Below are 16,089 nucleotides of genomic sequence, written 5' to 3' on the forward strand. Positions count from 1 at the left end.
GAAGACGCCGATATCCACTGATTTCTCCGGAGCGGCTCGGGGAAGACGGGCGGAGTGGGGCTATGGCTTCGGCGCCCGGAAGTCGGAAACAATCAGTCATTTTCTGTTTCCGTGTCGGTAACAAAACGGCACTCGCTCCTCTTTGCATTGGCCAACGCCGCCGTCACCGCTTCATCAAGATCGGCATGGAAGAAGGGCCTGTCGGTCGGGAAAACTGGTCTGAGACCTTGTTTTTCTGCAGGTGCAACAGGCGATGACGATTCGCTTTCTGTGCTTGTTTGTGTGCCGATTATGCTTTCGTCGTCTGTGCTGCTCTGCCGTCTTCTATTTTCATGCTCTTCGTCAAATGATCTGGCCAATGGCAGAATTGAAGTCCAGCTTCCAATTATATGACCATTTTCTGTTGCATTCTGGCCAAAGCCAACAGCTGTCAAAGCTCGCCTCGCCCATCGATTTCGCAGCCCACCAAAATGCCATTGAATTGAATATGGGCTTGCCCATCGATCTAGCGCATTTCTCACATCGACCAGTCCTTGGACACTGGTGATGTCAATATTATGAATTGTTGAACAGTCGATCACGATCGCTCGTAACACAGGACGCTCTGTGTCTCCTTTGTACACAACGGGTTTGTCGCACCAAAGAGCCTCCGACTTGTCGCACTCCGGCTCTTCGGTCGCCCGTTTTGTATATATGTATACGTAGTCTGTCAACGTTTTGAAGTGCATTGCTTGGTTGAGATAATTGAGACCCTCGGGGAAATGGTATATCAAGATGCCTGGGTGAGGGCTTTCGACTGGGATGTCCTTATTTGAAGCGTCTTTTCGAGAAAGACTCAAGTAAATGTCACGCGATAGTGCCTTCTCACGCGCAGTTGCAGACAATCGTTGCTCATCATCGCTTGGATCAATCTGCTGGACAGTGACCCGCCCCAGGAACTCTCCGCTGGTGCGAGCAATGCGAACAAGTAGAAGTAGGAATGAGAGGCCAGTGGTAACATAGATGCCCGTCTCAAGTCCGGTGAACAATGCGATAATAACACCAGCCATCCAGATAAAGAACTCGAAAGGTGACAGTCGCCAATACTTCATCACTGTAGACGGAGAAGCAACGAGGTTCGAAACAGCATGGATGATCAGACCAGCCAAAGCAGCTCGTGGGATGAAGTAAAACACTCCCGTAAGAGCGTAAAGAGCAAGAAGTAGCATGAAGGCGCTGAAAAGACCAGCCATGGGAGTCTTAACACCAGCCTTTGACAAAACAGCCGAGGCGCCAAATGAGCCCGTGCATGAATAACCACCCAGAAATGGCCCGATGATATTTGCTGTACCCTGAGCCATGATCTCTTGCGATGGGGCAACCTCGTATCCGTGCTTCTTACCAAAGCTTTTGGCAATGGCGATATGCTCGACGATGAGGATGATAATGATGATGGGGCTCTGAGGGAGAACAACGCCAATGAGATCGGGCTTTAAATCTGGAAGACCAGCGTGGACAAAGCCTGTGATGGGTTAGCGGTTGATGGAAGTAATGTTGCGAGATTGACGTACCTTGGTTGATATGTCCCACGATTCGGAACTTGCTCTCGTCTTCCTTCAAGTTACGATTGACCAGGAAGCTCACTAGGGTATATAGTAGCATGGCGAAAGTGAGGCGCAGGGATGACATGATTGACCACATCTTTTTCCGCGCAGGCTGACGAGCCTCCAACTTGGCAAAGACAAACTTCGCCAGCTCGAGCAGAACAAGACAGGTGATACCGATAGCAGCGTCCAACTTGGTGCCGCCCAGATTCTTCATAGTCGATATGAACACTTTGTAAGGCTCTTCACGTGTGTTGACACCATGAATACCCAACAGTACAGGAAGCTGGGTGCACATGATGGAGATGCTGGCTGCTGTGATGAAGGCTGATACTGGGATGTAGGGAATAACTTCGACGAGCCATCCAAGACGAAACAGACCCAGTGCAAATAGAATTATACCAGTCATGAATGACAATGTTCCCGCGATCTCGGCGCTTGTGTAGGTATCTGGCCGTGATTCGTGGACATGGGAGATGACCTCTCCGACGAGAAGGGAACCGACGGCGGTGGTCTACAGCCTCGATGTTAGCCAAGACGCGAAGACGATGGGTGATTGACGTACTCCAATGACAATGTCTTTTGATGTTCCGAATAACCAGTACGTTGCCGCACCAGCAAAGGAGGTATACAACCCAAAGTCTGGCGGTAGCGTGGCGAGAAGGGCGTACGCCATGGCTTGAGGAATAACAACCAGTCCAACGGTCAAGCCAGCAATGCTGTCACCCAACAGCCACCGCCAGTTATATCTCGGTAGCCAATTCAAGCAAGGAAACAAAGACTTGGCGAAGCGAAGTGAATCATGTTGGTTTGGAACGCACTCCGCCAGCGCTTCCTTCACTGTCGGTTCAACTTCGTAGTAATCGATCGTCTTCTTCATGATTGCCCCAGAAGAGAAGTAAGGTTATTTTTGAGGAAAATCATGTTTATTTTGTGGGCCGTTGGGAAGGATTTATAGATATCATGGGTGAGGCCGACAGCCGTCGAGGGAGACGGTAAAGTCGGTGGGGCCGCTGTGAGACATTGGTCGCCGATCTGTTCGGCCGGCGGTGACGGGCCCGATACCCTCGGACGGTCAAGAAAATGCAGGGAGAATCGAGATCGGGCCACTGAACCTGCTGATATGTTTTGTCTGTTTTGGGAGCTCTTATCGGCCGGTAGAGCATGTGGTGCAGCCCGTCTTTGGGGAGGTCGGTGCGGAATGGCTGTTTGTTCTAGAGCACGATAATGAATGGTGCTCCAAGATGCGAGTGAAGAACAATAAGCCGGTTCTCAACGACCTCTGGGATACGTAGGACTAAGTATTGAAAGTTTTATATTTCGCAGTATTTTAATTTGTTTTATTACTGCGCGACATCCATCCGTATCTGTAGTCCTCCCCTCCTGGCTGTCCGGTAGTATGTAGTCTCGTAAAGCATCTAATGTCACAGTATGGAACAAGCACATTCTTAGCAAAGGCTTTCAGAGTCTGAATATTTAATTATTTTCATTACTTGCACCTATATAGACAAAAGAAGAACTTGCTTGAAAGCAAAACCTGGGGCTGGCTCACGCGTAAAGAACGCCCCAAAGCCTTCACCAACCAAATTTTAAGAATCCAAAATGGGACCATACGCCGGAATACCGCGACTCTCCAGCTGATAAACCACTTTCGCTGTCGTCGATCTGTTGGAAATGATGCACACACATTCAGCGCCGCTCTCCTTGTAGGCTTGATATGCCAGCTTGACCATGTCTGGCCGACCCTTCTTGTCTGTATCCCAGATAATGGCCTCAGAGTCCATGGCAAGGATAGTATCGAGGATCTCTTGTCCATAAGTCGAAAGAGGGTTCTTGGTAGACCAGACTACGTGACACGGAACGCGCCTCTCCATGATGACGGGCATGCAGGGTCCAATGCCGGATCCTGTTGCGACCAAAACGACCTTCTTGAACAATGGAGCGACAGCAAGAACACCAGATGCTGGAGTACCTCGAGTCCAGATGGATGTCGGAGGCTTCTCAATGATCCGCTTAGTCCAGTCACCTGCTTTAGATACAATGATTGAGAAGCCTTTGCCGCTTGGTTCAGGAATGGCTGCGAAAGCATGCCACTCAATCATGGGACGATCAGTGATGCGAACACCTCGCGAAGTGCAAGGCCCAGGTGTGCAGAAGTCGAAGTGAAGGCGCACAGCATGATTGGAGAGGGGCTCGGGTCTGACGTTGACGCGACGGAGTCTGGCCCAAGGTAGAGCGATGCTGAGAGTGATGAGCGACAGGAGGTAGATTGTCGGGTTCTTGGCCAATGCGTCTCCCAAAGGCTCAGTTGCCGTTGCCGCTGTTGATGTAATGACATGGGCCCAAACAAGAGCGACAGAGAACCAACCGACAAAGCGATGCGCCCACTCAAACTGATCGTGCATCTTCATGCGCACACTGGGGTACGCCATGGCAAGGATGAAGCAGAGCAGAAGCAGAATGACATAAGTCAAGGCGAGAACAACACATTTGATGGGAGGCTGGTATGTCTCCAGTAGGAAGTCCCGGCTGGTCGAGATGGTGTACATAAACCACCAAGCAGTAGCAGAGACAGCGCATCCAGAGTGAACACCGCCGTTGTGATATACACGAGCAAAATGCCTTCGTATAGACAGAGGGAATGACGTGGGGACTCGGGAGCAGACAAAAAATATCGCATTGACGACATAGTCTTGACGTACGAGGACGGCGCAGAGCAGATTCGATGCAACAGCCGTCGCGACCTTGGAAGGGGATGGGAAGAAGTTGTTGTTGCGGCTCTCCCAAAGAAGGAAAATGAGAACCGTGAGATTGGACAGGAAGATGAGCCCGAAGAGCTTGCGGTATGCTGAGAATGCAGTGTGACGGAGCCAGCGCCATCCATGGAAGCCATTCTTATCTGGAAGCGTATATTCTTCAGTCTCGACCTCTTCATAGTCCTCAATAATGCCCTTGGGATCCTTCTCCAGATCCCTCATGATACCATTCTTTTCACCCTCAAAGAGTGTTCCATCACTGGAACTGCCAATGGACAGCAAGCGCTCATGCGACGGCCATACCGTCTCCGGTCTAGGCTTCACAACCGCCTGCTGCACATCATTCCTACCCTCAGCGATCTTGTACAAGGCTCTCTTGTCAATCTTTCCATTCGGCGTGAGTTCCAGAACAGGAAGATGTTTCCAGATTGTGGGGACAGCGTAGAAGGGCTGGGTCTTGCCCACGGTTTGTTTCAGCTCCGTTTCAGCGATCGGGATGTGGGATGAGTAGAAGCCCCACAAAGAATTGTCGATCTTGAGGGCGCAGCCTTTGATGACGCCGGGGTTTGATTCGATAGAGCGAGATACACCGTCGAGCTCGACGCGGAAGCCTTGGATCTTGACTTGGTCGTCTTTTCGGCCGAGGGGGAGGAGGCTGCCGTCCTCGAGCCATTGGGCTAAATCACCAGTGTTGAACATCATGTTGCTACTCATGTTAGTGTTGCTCGGTATTAGTGACAGTGTTGAGAGCTTACCCATCGTTGGTGAACTTGTCTAGCTTATAGCGAGTTGCTGTAAGTTCGGGTAGATTGATGTAGCCTCGAGAGACACCTGGGCCTCCAGCCCACATAACACCAGGCTGTCCAATTAGCACGGGGTTCTCGTTTTCATCCAAAATGTAAACATTCGTGTTGGGGTTAGGCTTGCCAATTGACAGCGGAATGCCTGGCTGGTGAAGATGTGCTGTGTTGAGCATGCTGATCTCCGTTGGTCCGCAGACGTTCCAGAAGTTGACATGGGGAGCCCACTTCTCGGCGAGTGCCAAAGGACAAGGCTCGCCGCCGACAGCGATTGTATCGACATTGGGAAAGTCTTCGATTCGTGGCATGTACTTTTGGACGACCGATGGGGTAGCGATGATGGTGTCGCATCGTTGGAGACACTCGGTCCAGGGCTCGAGGCCGCTGCCTCTGATGTGAAGGGTTCCGCCGTTCATCATTGTACCCAAGATCTCCCAGGCACCTGTTGATGAGAATGGTTAGTTAGGTCAATTACCACAGTCAGATCTCACTTACACATATCGAATGCAACATTCAGCTGCTGTGCCACGTTCCTGCCAGGTCTAATGCCCAACTTGGATGGCTCTGCCAAAAGGGTATTGGTGACACCTCGATGTCTCACGTCCACACCCTTAGGTCGGCCTGTCGTACCCGAAGTGTAGATGACATATGCACCATCATCTGGACCGACCTCCACCATTGGGTGTGAAGGGTTGCCTCTGCGCCAGAGATCTGAGTGGCTGTCCAGATCGAGAACATTGACAATGTTCCGTCGATCATCTGGAATGCTGCGAACAACCTTGTCAAAGAACTTGGGGAGACAGAGAACAACTGGAGCGTCGGAATCGGCAATGTCAAAGCCCAGTGTGTCGTCAGTGACGATGCCACCATCCAATGGCACGTACTGTCCACCTGCTTTGAGAACGGCGAGGATGAAGACGACCATCTCAATGCAACGCGAGTACACCAACACAACACGATCGCCAACCCTCAAGCCAAAAGTATGTATCAGCTCGTTGGCCAACATGTTTGCCCTTCGGTTGAGCTCTCGATATGTGATGGTGCTCCCGTCATAATGTCGAACCGCAATGAGATCAGGGTGCGCCAGCGCAACTGCCTCAAAAGCGTGATGGGCAACATTATACGGGATAGGACACTCAGGTCCCTTGCTGAATCGGTTGAATAACACTCTATCCGCCAGGGAGAGGCTCTCAAGGGAGCTGAAAGAATAGGAAGAAGACATTATGGGACGCTTTGGGCATAGAACGTCTGACCACCAACGCCGTCAAGGCTGCGTCATGGCGATCTCCTTAAGTATTTGTAACCTGCAAAGAAAAATGCAATTGGAAAGAACGGAGAATCTTAACAGCACAGGATATTGACTAAATTTCCGCTTCTGGTTTCGGAACAAGAAACGTATACGACAATCAAGTGTATCCGGCAGCTCGAGTCGATTCTTGGCAGCATAAAACCCTGAGCGTCTTTAGCATGTGGATTCGGCCGAATAAGGTTGCATTAGTGAGATCTTTTGGCTCAGATGCATAACGCTCCGTTGGGAATTCTACTCTTTACGGAAGCTGATCCGCCGCAGTGACCAAGGCAGATGAAGGCAGGTCCCTGTACATCAGAGGCGCAACGATCAGGGTTTAGTACGAGATTCCCAAAACGAAACGGAGATCGTTCTGTTTTACGTAGTAAATGGCGAGCTTGACAGGGCAATACTACAGCAGAATAGGCTTGCCGTTCGGAGTGGGGAAGGGAATCTGCAAGGGGCCCTGAAACTCGTCACGTTTTGTGGTCTTTGACGGCTTTCGTCAGTGCTTCTTTTCTGTTGTTTAGGGAAGCTGGTTAGTTGGGATAACCTTACAAAGAGAATTGTAATCAAAGTGGGATAACGAAAAGAGTAACAGAACCGTTGAGGCGACGTGCAGATCTTCAATTGACCTGCCCCAAATGCCGAAACGACCGTTCCGGAATCTGTGACGAGACCAAAAACTCCACAAGGTCGAAACTGGAGATTCTTTACGACTTCAGCACGATGGATCAAGGGACAGATTGTCAATGCGCTTGACGAGACCCTCGTGTATGATGACAGACTTAAACAATTGACCTCGCTCATCTTCCGGATGCGAATTGCTTCTTTTCCATCGTAACCAAGATTTGACCAAACTTCCTCGACAACGACCGTTTCAGAGACACGTCACAATGGAGAACCTCCAGGATATCAAGCTCTCGACCAACAGTGATACTGGCGTCGCACTCATCCAGTTCAACAGACCAGCCAAACGCAATGCCTTTTCACAGAATACGATAAACGAAATAGTCGCCACTCTGGACCATCTAGACTCAGTGGATACCGTGCGCGCAGTGGTTTTGACTGGTGGACCTGAAGGACACTTCTGCGGTACGTTGAGAGTTTCTCCATCGGAAGAATAGAGATGAAGAAGAATTGTTCTGATAATGCGGCTGCTAATTGAGTTTCGGGAGCAGCTGGGATGGATTTAAACGAGTTGGTGGAGCTGTCGACTCCCAAAGCCCATAAAATTGAGTTTCTCAAGGATTTGACGGATGCGCTAGCGAGGTTTTCCAAGCCTCTTATTGCTGCTGTTGTTGGCTTCGCTGTAGGTGATCTACTGATCGCCACTCAGAGTTTGGGCTAATGAGATACAGTTGGGCGGTGGTTTCGAGATTGCTCTCGCTGTAAGTCGGGAATATCACTCCTCACGCATGATCCAAGCTAACGAATCGTCTAGTGCGACATCATCTACGCTGCTGAAGATGCCATTTTCGGCCTTCCAGAGGTCAAGATCGGTACCATCCCCGGCGCAGGCGGTACACAGCGCCTGGCTCGTGCCCTAGGAAAACACAAGGTATGTCACCATCAAACCAGCCCCAAACCCTAGTAACAATCACTGACTACCGTTTCCAGGCAATGGAGTTCGTCCTAACGGGCGAGCCAGCAAGTGGAGCTGAGTTTGAGCGACTGGGCGTTGTAACAAAGGTCTTCCCCAAGCCAGACGTTGTCCAAGCAGCGACGGCGCTGGCTGAGAAGATTGCGCGTCTGTCGGCTCCGGTTATCAAAACGGCCAAGAAAGCTGTTTTGACTGGTGAGTTTGGCCAATCAAAGTGTCCGGCCTTGTCCGTTGGTGACTAACCCCCTGTCGTAGTGGAAAATTCGACCCTGGATGCTGGGATGACACATGAAAAGGCGCTGTATTATTCGACGTTTGGGCTGGATGATTTCAAGGAGGGGATCCAGTCATTCCTCCAGAAGCGACAGCCTAACTTCAAGCATTCTTAGGTATCTTAGTGTAAACTGAACATACATCAGTGTGATAAACTTCCTAGTCATGTTAATAATGGCAAATTACTCCGTACCTCGCCCATGTCAATGACTGATGCAATTGCTATTCTTATCCCAAAAAACCGTTTAAATTACTCAGGGGCCCAACCTTAGGGTCTCACAGCTGAGGCCCACTTGTGGATAGCCTCCTTTCCCCTGCCTTAGCAAAACCCACCATCAAATACCGCTAGGTTAGATCCCCGAAGATGTCGGTTCCGCGACGATTAGGCGACTGAGCTGTCACTCATTGCCACGGAAATACGTACATCCTTGGCTCACGCAATACCGTTGGCATGAGCCGAAAGCTGAAACTTGGCGTTGTGAAACAAGGCGTCGTAAAACATGTTAGGGCCTTGTTTGGCTTATCAGACATGAGCATTGGCCCCGTTGGGCTGGAACATGATGGAGGTGCAGTTGCATGTCGGACTTTGCCTTCATTGTGTAGATTAATCGAGGAAGCTTCTAGCAGCCATAGCTCCGACCTTTCGATATCTTCTAGCCACAAAATCCCACAAGCATCTAATGTCGTTTTGTTGTTCAATACAAGTCCATGGCCCGTCCACATGGAGTTGGAAAGCTTCTAACATTGCGTCAGAGTGTCTAGAAAACTATACCCCAAGTTTCACTAAATCTAGTAAAATATATGTTAATTTCGCCCCAGTTCTGTTAGTGTTCAAGATAGATCTACCACAAGTCTTCTTGTTTTAGAGCCCATGAAGTGCTTTGCAGCAAAGGTTCCTAAGAAGCAAAGGCCGAGCTTAAACACGGGAAAGTTGAGTTCCAGTCAATACTTAATGCAGAAATTCTTTTGAGACACAAGCTTATTTTGGGAAGGGCACGTTAAGAGTTTCTGTCTATATTTTGAGCTGAAATATCTATTAGTCAGTAGCTCAGCGATCCGACTCAATCCGAGTCAGACCCAGTACCCTTCTATGATCAAGCGGAAGATTTGAAGTAAATACAAGTAGGGAACAACCAATAATAGATTCGCCGCCAGAAGGCGATAGTTCCCATGAATCAGAAATCCATGCTGAACATGCCGTGGGCCCAATCCTCGTCGGGGTCTTCTGAATCAAATCTTTCAGTAAACAGCCATTCCAGTCCAAGGGGCACGGTTTCCAAGCCCGCTCAGGTCGATCACTTTTGGATCATATGAATTATGCTGCAGGTCAAAAACAGCAATCGCTGGAGCAGCCTGCAGAACATAGAGCTTGGAGCCACTAATAATGGCATCGAAGTTGCCCTTACCAGCAGTATATCCAGGGAGAGTACGTCCGATAGCCATATTCTTTGTGTTGAGGGCAGTGACGTCGGGAACAGCAGCATCGAGTAGATAGACAGAACTAGAGCCAGCGGAAGTAGCGGTCCAGCAAGTGGCCATTTGTTTTGGGACAGTGATATTGGTCTTGGTGAGTACAGTGAGATCATGGGTGATGGACACGAATGCTGCACCATAAGCGGGCGTGGAAACAACAGCTGAGGCGTCTGAAATAAAGCTCATTCCAAAAGCAACTGGTAAGTTATTGGGCTGTGACTTGACGGCTTCCTCGCTCACACGGCCATCCTCGACTTTGTAAGCATAAACGAAACCATTCTCCATACCGTTGCCCTTGATGGTGACGAACAGGGCCGTCTCAGAAGGGTTGAAGAGAATGTTGGAAACAGTGTTCGGAGGTCCGGTTGGAGGGGATGTCTGGCCAAAGACAGGAAGAGGCTTGAGACTGCCCTGGGGCTTCAAGCCATCGCAGTCCGAGACCGTGAAGCACTGGACGCCCGGCTTGGTTCCAGTATTGGCGACGCAAGCAATCTTGTTCTTGCGAGAATAGGCAACTGTGTTGGGAACTGTGCCGACAGTATCGACAGGCTCTCCGAGAAGAACTGGGCGAGCTGGGTTCTCCTTTGGGATATGGAAAGCGGCCAAAGTGTTGGAGCCGGCATTGACGGTGAACAAGCGGTTTCCGCTCACGACAATGGAACCTTGAGAGAACAGGGGATCTGGCCTTGTTGTCAGCGACTTTGTCGGGGCTGATATAGTCTCACTTACCCATCGTGACAGTGCCATTCACGTTGCTACTGATAAGACCCCTTCCACCGGTAGAGGTCCTACGTGGCTGACCGAACGAGCCATCCTCGGCAATGCTGATTGAGACAACAGAGGCACCCTGGGGGTCGCTGTCGAGGAAATACAATGCCCGGTCTGACTTGTGAGGCTTCGGATGGGCGTGGGTGAGTGAGGCTGTAACAAGAAGCGCGTTGATGAACTTCATCGTCAATTTTGGAGTGTCAAAAGGAGAGTTACAAGTGAAAACTGAAGGCAACTGTGAGTAGTTTGATACTTGAGATATCTTTATTGAGACTGGTAACCGCATGTCTATATATGTTTCGACTCGGCATCTCAGATCCGAAACATCTACCCTACCTTCACTCGTAAATTGAATGGGTTAAGCCAAAAGCAATACCTAGGTGCCGAACGGACCAGACGGATGAGGGTTATGTATAGCAAGAGCCAATAGAACATGGAAACCACGATATTAACTGGGAATTCACCGTCATGATTGAAACGACGACCCATTTCGAATAAGCTCAGCTATGGAACTTTACTCAGACACCATGCCAAATCGAGGTCATCTGTTGAGTCAACAGTAAGTGCTGACAGTCAAAGGATTCGTCAGCTGCACTAGAGGTCAAAGAGGGATGAAATAGTGAGAGAAACTCAGCGAGCATCCTCCTAAAGACGAAGACGGTTTGATTTAATATAACGGGGCCGTGGACCCGCCAGTGATGCTCGAGCCATTCAGATGCATAGAGTGCGATCCCACGATAGTGTGAGCGGGTTGTTAGTGCTGTGCCCAGCACGCACTATGCCTTTTGTGGAAATGTTGATTAGATGTCTGTTTTCCCAAAGCAGGGAGCTAATTTGACGTCAATCACACCTGAAGTCCTCGAACATCATTCGCCTGGACTAGCTCATATTCAGCAAAGGGTGGCAGCCAGAGGCAAGTGTTGCTCATCTTAGTGCTACATCGTTAATTAATCCTGTTGAATGTTGATTGGATTGACCTACAGCACCAAACACGACGACAACAGTTGTGGATATGGCGGATAGCTGCAGGGTAGGCAGCGCCCGAAGCTTGGACGGGAGCTGTGACTTGTGCTAGGGGAGACCCTTCGGACCTATAGCCTGAAGATTGAAATATTGAGGCAAATCATTATAAGCTTAGGGGCCTCTTTGATGAGTTTGTTCCCTAAATGATGAAGATATCAAGGTAAATCATCATAAGCTTAGCGGACTCTTCGATCAAGTTGTTTTTCCAGGAAGCCTCGATAGCGTGATACATTGCCTAACTCCTTAGTTCACTTTTTGTGTTAGCGTCAGCAACCAGAAACAAAGCTCTTTATCCCCTCTTATCATGATCAGCCCGGTGATCAGAGCTGCCAATCACAGCCTGATCTGCCCTCTATTGAAGTTACACATAAGAAATGCCCCGAAGTTCCTTGTTAGAAGCTCCCACGATTTTCGGAGCCGGCGAAGCGCGTTAAGATATTTGTCAACTATGCGACTTATCAACGTCGAAACTCTCGAGTTAGAGTCTTTCACAGGGGAACATGGAGCCTCAATACCAACATATGCAATCCTATCTCACGTATGGACGTCTGAGGAAGTGTCGCTACAGCAAATGAGTGGACTGAGCCCTCTTCCAGAAGAGTCAAAAGGCTACAGTAAGATCGTTGACTTTTGTGCCAAGGCGAAAGCTGAGGGATTTGAGTACGGCTGGATCGACACCTGTTGCATAGACAAGACGTCTAGCGCAGAGCTATCAGAGGCGATTAACTCAATGTTCCAGTGGTATCGGAAGTCTGCAGCGTGCTATGTCTTTCTGAATGATGTCAGCTCCACCGAGAACCCAAGATTATCAGGCTCGAGATTCCGCAAGAGTCGATGGTTCACACGCGGATGGACTCTCCAGGAGCTCCTTGCGCCGCACGAAGTGATCTTTCTCGCTGACGACTGGCGTGAGATTGGTACCAAGGCCAGTCTAAGCGCCACTGTCTCAGATGTCACCAAGATTGATGTAGCTACTTTGGTGAAGCAAACCTGGTCACATGTTAGCATCGCTGGGATCATGTCCTGGGCATCAATGCGGCAAACCACGAGATTAGAGGATCACGCCTACTCCCTCATGGGTCTATTCGATGTCAATATGCCCTTGATCTACGGCGAAGGCCCCAAAGCTTTCTATCGGCTCCAGGTCGAGATTATGAAGGCAACAAACGATGACTCTTTATTCGCTTGGTCCACAGAACCCCTCGAAGATTGCGGATACTCCCCAAATGAGGGAGCATCAACGAGAGGTTTCCGATTTCTCGGGTTACTAGCTCCATCGCCGGCTTGTTTCAGAGACTCTCATGACATAAGGGCGCCTCGAGACATTTCCCGAAGTCACGTGCCGCAATACGACTTGATCAAGCAGGATATCAGTCTTTCGGCGGTGATAGTTCGGCTTTGCTCTCTACCAGCTGACCCTAAGCAACTTGGAGATATCGACCGGGTCGATGTTGTCGGCACACTGCGGTTCTCGAATAACGTAAGGGCAGTGGACCATGGACTCGTTATCACGCCCGCAAGACGAGACGCAAAGGGGATCAAGATAATGTGCTTGGTTGCGGTTCTACGATGTTGGAATAAAGACGGCTACATTGGCATCCCTATCAAGCGTTTGGCATCTGGCGCTTATCAGAGGGTCGAAAATGGACACAGATGTCGTTGGTTCAAGGTTCGCTTGATGCCTTTACGACTGACACTGAAAAGCGAAGAAGAAAGAGCTCCAGATGAATCAGAATACACTCTCAGACAATTTGATTCTGAGAGTAGGGAGAAAGGGCCACCTGCTGATCCTCCGGAAACCATTCTCGTGAGGGCCTATGTACCATTAGACTTGCCATCGAACGGCACATACGCTTCTGCTCAGACCAGCCGCCACCGTGCACCACTTCAGTTCCGCTCACTGCCTATCAATAATGGCTATTACAAGCTACACGCTGACACTGCTGATAACTCTGTAACACTAATGCCCGAGTTGCGGTCCCATCCTCATATCATCGAGAGTATCAATGGACGCATCAATACTCTACCTGAAACGAGCATCGTGTTTTGCCCAATTGCAGAAGATAGCGGTCTTCCAACTTTCACGATACACACTAGAATGATAGAAAGGCCTCATGGCATCCAAGTTGGGTGCATGGTTGGAAGTGACCAAGACCGAGATGAGATGATGGATGCTGAGTTCACCGACATTGACATGAAAACCATCTCCACCACGATATCTCTCACAGCGAACCTGTCCCTCGTGTTCAGAGTGAGACGGGGTGTTCCCCAGGATACGACTTATTACTTGAATGTGAGCATTGAGGAGCAGTTGCCTTGGGCAGAAGATGTAGAACATTGGCCAACTACGCTTGGAGACAAGAGCCTGTCAAGCTCAGAGATGTCGCTCAATCGTACCTTCACAGACAATTCAATATGAGAGGCTGCCAATGACCATAACTGCTGGTACTGGGCTCTCAACGATGTGTTGGACGTCGTTGTGAGCTCGTCATACATGAATTCCAAGGAGGGCCACGGGCAGTTAGAAAACTTGAGACTTGAAATGATTATGCCAAACAAAGTTCGAAAAGTATTCCCTAAGCTTAGGCTATATTGCCTAACTATCTTCATTGCTTAGGATGAAGATCCTAAGGTTTCTTGCATCCCTTAGGCGTAGCAACATTACTGCTTGGTGGCTTTTTATCATATTTCTGAGGCACGCAAACGTGAAGTAGAAAAGATAGAATTATACTACATGACATCATTAGTCTCGTGAATGTCTTTGCTGAACGCAGCTCATAGAGCCTTCAAATCTAAATACATGCCATTCTCTGGCTTGATCGTAATCACTCCCCTTGGCATCACAAGTTTATCATCCATAGACAACGTCCACTCAAACGACCTGACCATAGTAGCCAACAAGCATCGCAACTCTGCCTTGGCAAACCCTTGTCCGATGCAACTTCTTGGTCCATGCAAGAAGGTGAGGAAGTTGTAGTTGCTGCTGGCTCCGCCATTCTGATTTGGCTTCCCGTCATCTGTGATCCATCGTTCAGGCCTGAACTCTGTCGCGTCAGGGCCCCAAATAGCTTCTGATCGGTTGATATACCAAATTGACACCATAATATCTGTGCCTTCAGGGATGAACTGGTCACCAATACGGGTGTCGCGGATGGCTTGGCGCATCGTCAGTGGAACAGTTGGGTAGAGTCGGAGTGTCTCGTGCATGATGCCGTTCAGGTAGGGAAGCTGCTCGAGGATACCAGCGAGGTCGACTGTCGGGCTGGTGGCTAGATCCTCTGGCACACCGTTTCTGACCTCCTCTCTGAGCTTGGCTTGGTATTCTGGATGCTTGGTGAGTAAGTAGCACGCCCAGGTTATCGCGGATGAGGTAGTCTCATGCCTATACAAGATCAGCTATGTCCTGATTGATGGTGGCCATGCATCACTTACCCTGCTGCCAAGAAGGTCAGAAGCTGGTCTTTCAAAGCCTCATCCGAAAAGTTGCCCGACTTGATGAGAAGCGACAAGACATCGAAGTGGTCATCCCCCTTCTCGAGAATGGCTGTCTTCTTTTCCTGGATCATGGGGTAACAAAGCTCATTCAACGTTCCGGTCAGATAGTTGAAGACTTCGTTCATCTTCCAAGGAAGGAGACGAACAAATGGCAAACCAACGGCCAGTGCCAAGCCAGAAAAGATGAGCTTCTCTCGACTCGGCTCGAGCAAGCCTTCGTAGATGTCCGCGAGCGGATCCTTCTTCTTCTCAACGGCATCAAATCTGCGACCCAGACCAGCAATGCCAATGATGTCGAGTGTGACCTTGCTCGCCCAACTGTTGAGCTCGACAACTGATGACCTCGACGTGGTCATGTCCTGTTGTATTGCCCGAGCCAGCGACTGGCTCTTCTCCCACATCATGGGGTACAGCTCCTTAATGTGTCGGAAATGGAAGACTGGTGTTGAGTTCTTGCGTAGAAACTTGTGAGGCTCGCCTTCAACGATGATGAGACCATCGCCGAGAATATGTCGTAGGAAGGCGCTGATTCTCTTCGGTTTGGTGAAGTCGTAACAGTTGTGAACGAGAAGGTCAGCTAGAAGTAGAGGGTTCGTCACAAGGATGTGAGTTCTGAATGAGTTGAGAGTAAGTAGGTCTTCACCGGGATATCGATTCGCTATATCTACGAATAGATCGCCGGATGGTCTGTCCTTGACAGCGATAGATCGATGAGCGGCGCTCAAATATTCCTGTTGTAAGATTCATGTGAGACTGTGTAGGGGACAAACTGGAGAGAGAGATGAACGCACTCTTGGACCAGGAATATGTCTGAGGGGACTGAAGAAGACTGGGTACAGAAACCCCCAGAAAACGATTCCGAACGCATAATTGACGAGCAATATAGTGAATACCGCAGCCAAGTGACTCTTTGAATCGTAATAATCTGGAAAGACTTTAATTGCGACGAAAGACTCGATGACAGCGGCTAACGTCAGGCTGGGAAAGCCCAGTAGCTTGGAGACGACAGCCATGTTGAAAAAAGCTG

The 16,089-nt window shown here is 49.6% G+C and overlaps 6 protein-coding genes across 6 annotated transcripts; 2 read left to right on the forward strand and 4 right to left on the reverse strand.

The window, feature by feature from the left end:
- Positions 1–92: 92 nt before the first annotated feature.
- FPRO_06741 (putative sulfate permease II) lies at positions 93–2,463 on the reverse strand (the record flags this gene model as incomplete). Its single annotated transcript, XM_031228312.1, has 3 exons — positions 93–1,501; positions 1,551–2,097; positions 2,149–2,463. 3 exons carry the CDS (start codon positions 2,461–2,463, stop codon positions 93–95), a joined length of 2,271 nt encoding a protein of 756 aa, XP_031078661.1.
- Positions 2,464–3,172: 709 nt separating this feature from the next.
- FPRO_06740 (non-ribosomal peptide synthetase) lies at positions 3,173–6,361 on the reverse strand (the record flags this gene model as incomplete). The annotated part of the gene is made up of 3 exons (XM_031228313.1): positions 3,173–5,045; positions 5,095–5,581; positions 5,635–6,361. 3 exons carry the CDS (start codon positions 6,359–6,361, stop codon positions 3,173–3,175), a joined length of 3,087 nt encoding a protein of 1,028 aa, XP_031078662.1.
- A 962-nt stretch (positions 6,362–7,323) lies between these two features.
- FPRO_06739 (uncharacterized protein) lies at positions 7,324–8,419 on the forward strand (the record flags this gene model as incomplete). Its single annotated transcript, XM_031228314.1, has 6 exons — positions 7,324–7,522; positions 7,609–7,739; positions 7,789–7,818; positions 7,872–7,988; positions 8,048–8,225; positions 8,286–8,419. 6 exons carry the CDS (start codon positions 7,324–7,326, stop codon positions 8,417–8,419), a joined length of 789 nt encoding a protein of 262 aa, XP_031078663.1.
- Positions 8,420–9,542: 1,123 nt separating this feature from the next.
- On the reverse strand, positions 9,543–10,728 carry FPRO_06738 (uncharacterized protein; the record flags this gene model as incomplete). The annotated part of the gene is made up of 2 exons (XM_031228315.1): positions 9,543–10,456; positions 10,506–10,728. The coding sequence occupies 2 exons, from the start codon at positions 10,726–10,728 to the stop codon at positions 9,543–9,545; spliced, it is 1,137 nt and encodes a 378-aa protein (XP_031078664.1).
- Positions 10,729–12,015: 1,287 nt separating this feature from the next.
- On the forward strand, positions 12,016–13,986 carry FPRO_06737 (uncharacterized protein; the record flags this gene model as incomplete). The annotated part of the gene is made up of 1 exon (XM_031228316.1): positions 12,016–13,986. One exon carries the CDS (start codon positions 12,016–12,018, stop codon positions 13,984–13,986), a length of 1,971 nt encoding a protein of 656 aa, XP_031078665.1.
- A 356-nt stretch (positions 13,987–14,342) lies between these two features.
- FPRO_06736 (uncharacterized protein) lies at positions 14,343–16,075 on the reverse strand (the record flags this gene model as incomplete). The annotated part of the gene is made up of 3 exons (XM_031228318.1): positions 14,343–14,949; positions 15,000–15,793; positions 15,854–16,075. The coding sequence occupies 3 exons, from the start codon at positions 16,073–16,075 to the stop codon at positions 14,343–14,345; spliced, it is 1,623 nt and encodes a 540-aa protein (XP_031078666.1).
- Positions 16,076–16,089: the final 14 nt, after the last annotated feature.

This window comes from Fusarium proliferatum, assembly GCF_900067095.1.
Source record: "Fusarium proliferatum ET1 genome assembly, contig: FPRO_scaffold003, whole genome shotgun sequence".
Taxonomy (NCBI): Eukaryota; Fungi; Ascomycota; class Sordariomycetes; order Hypocreales; family Nectriaceae; genus Fusarium; species Fusarium proliferatum.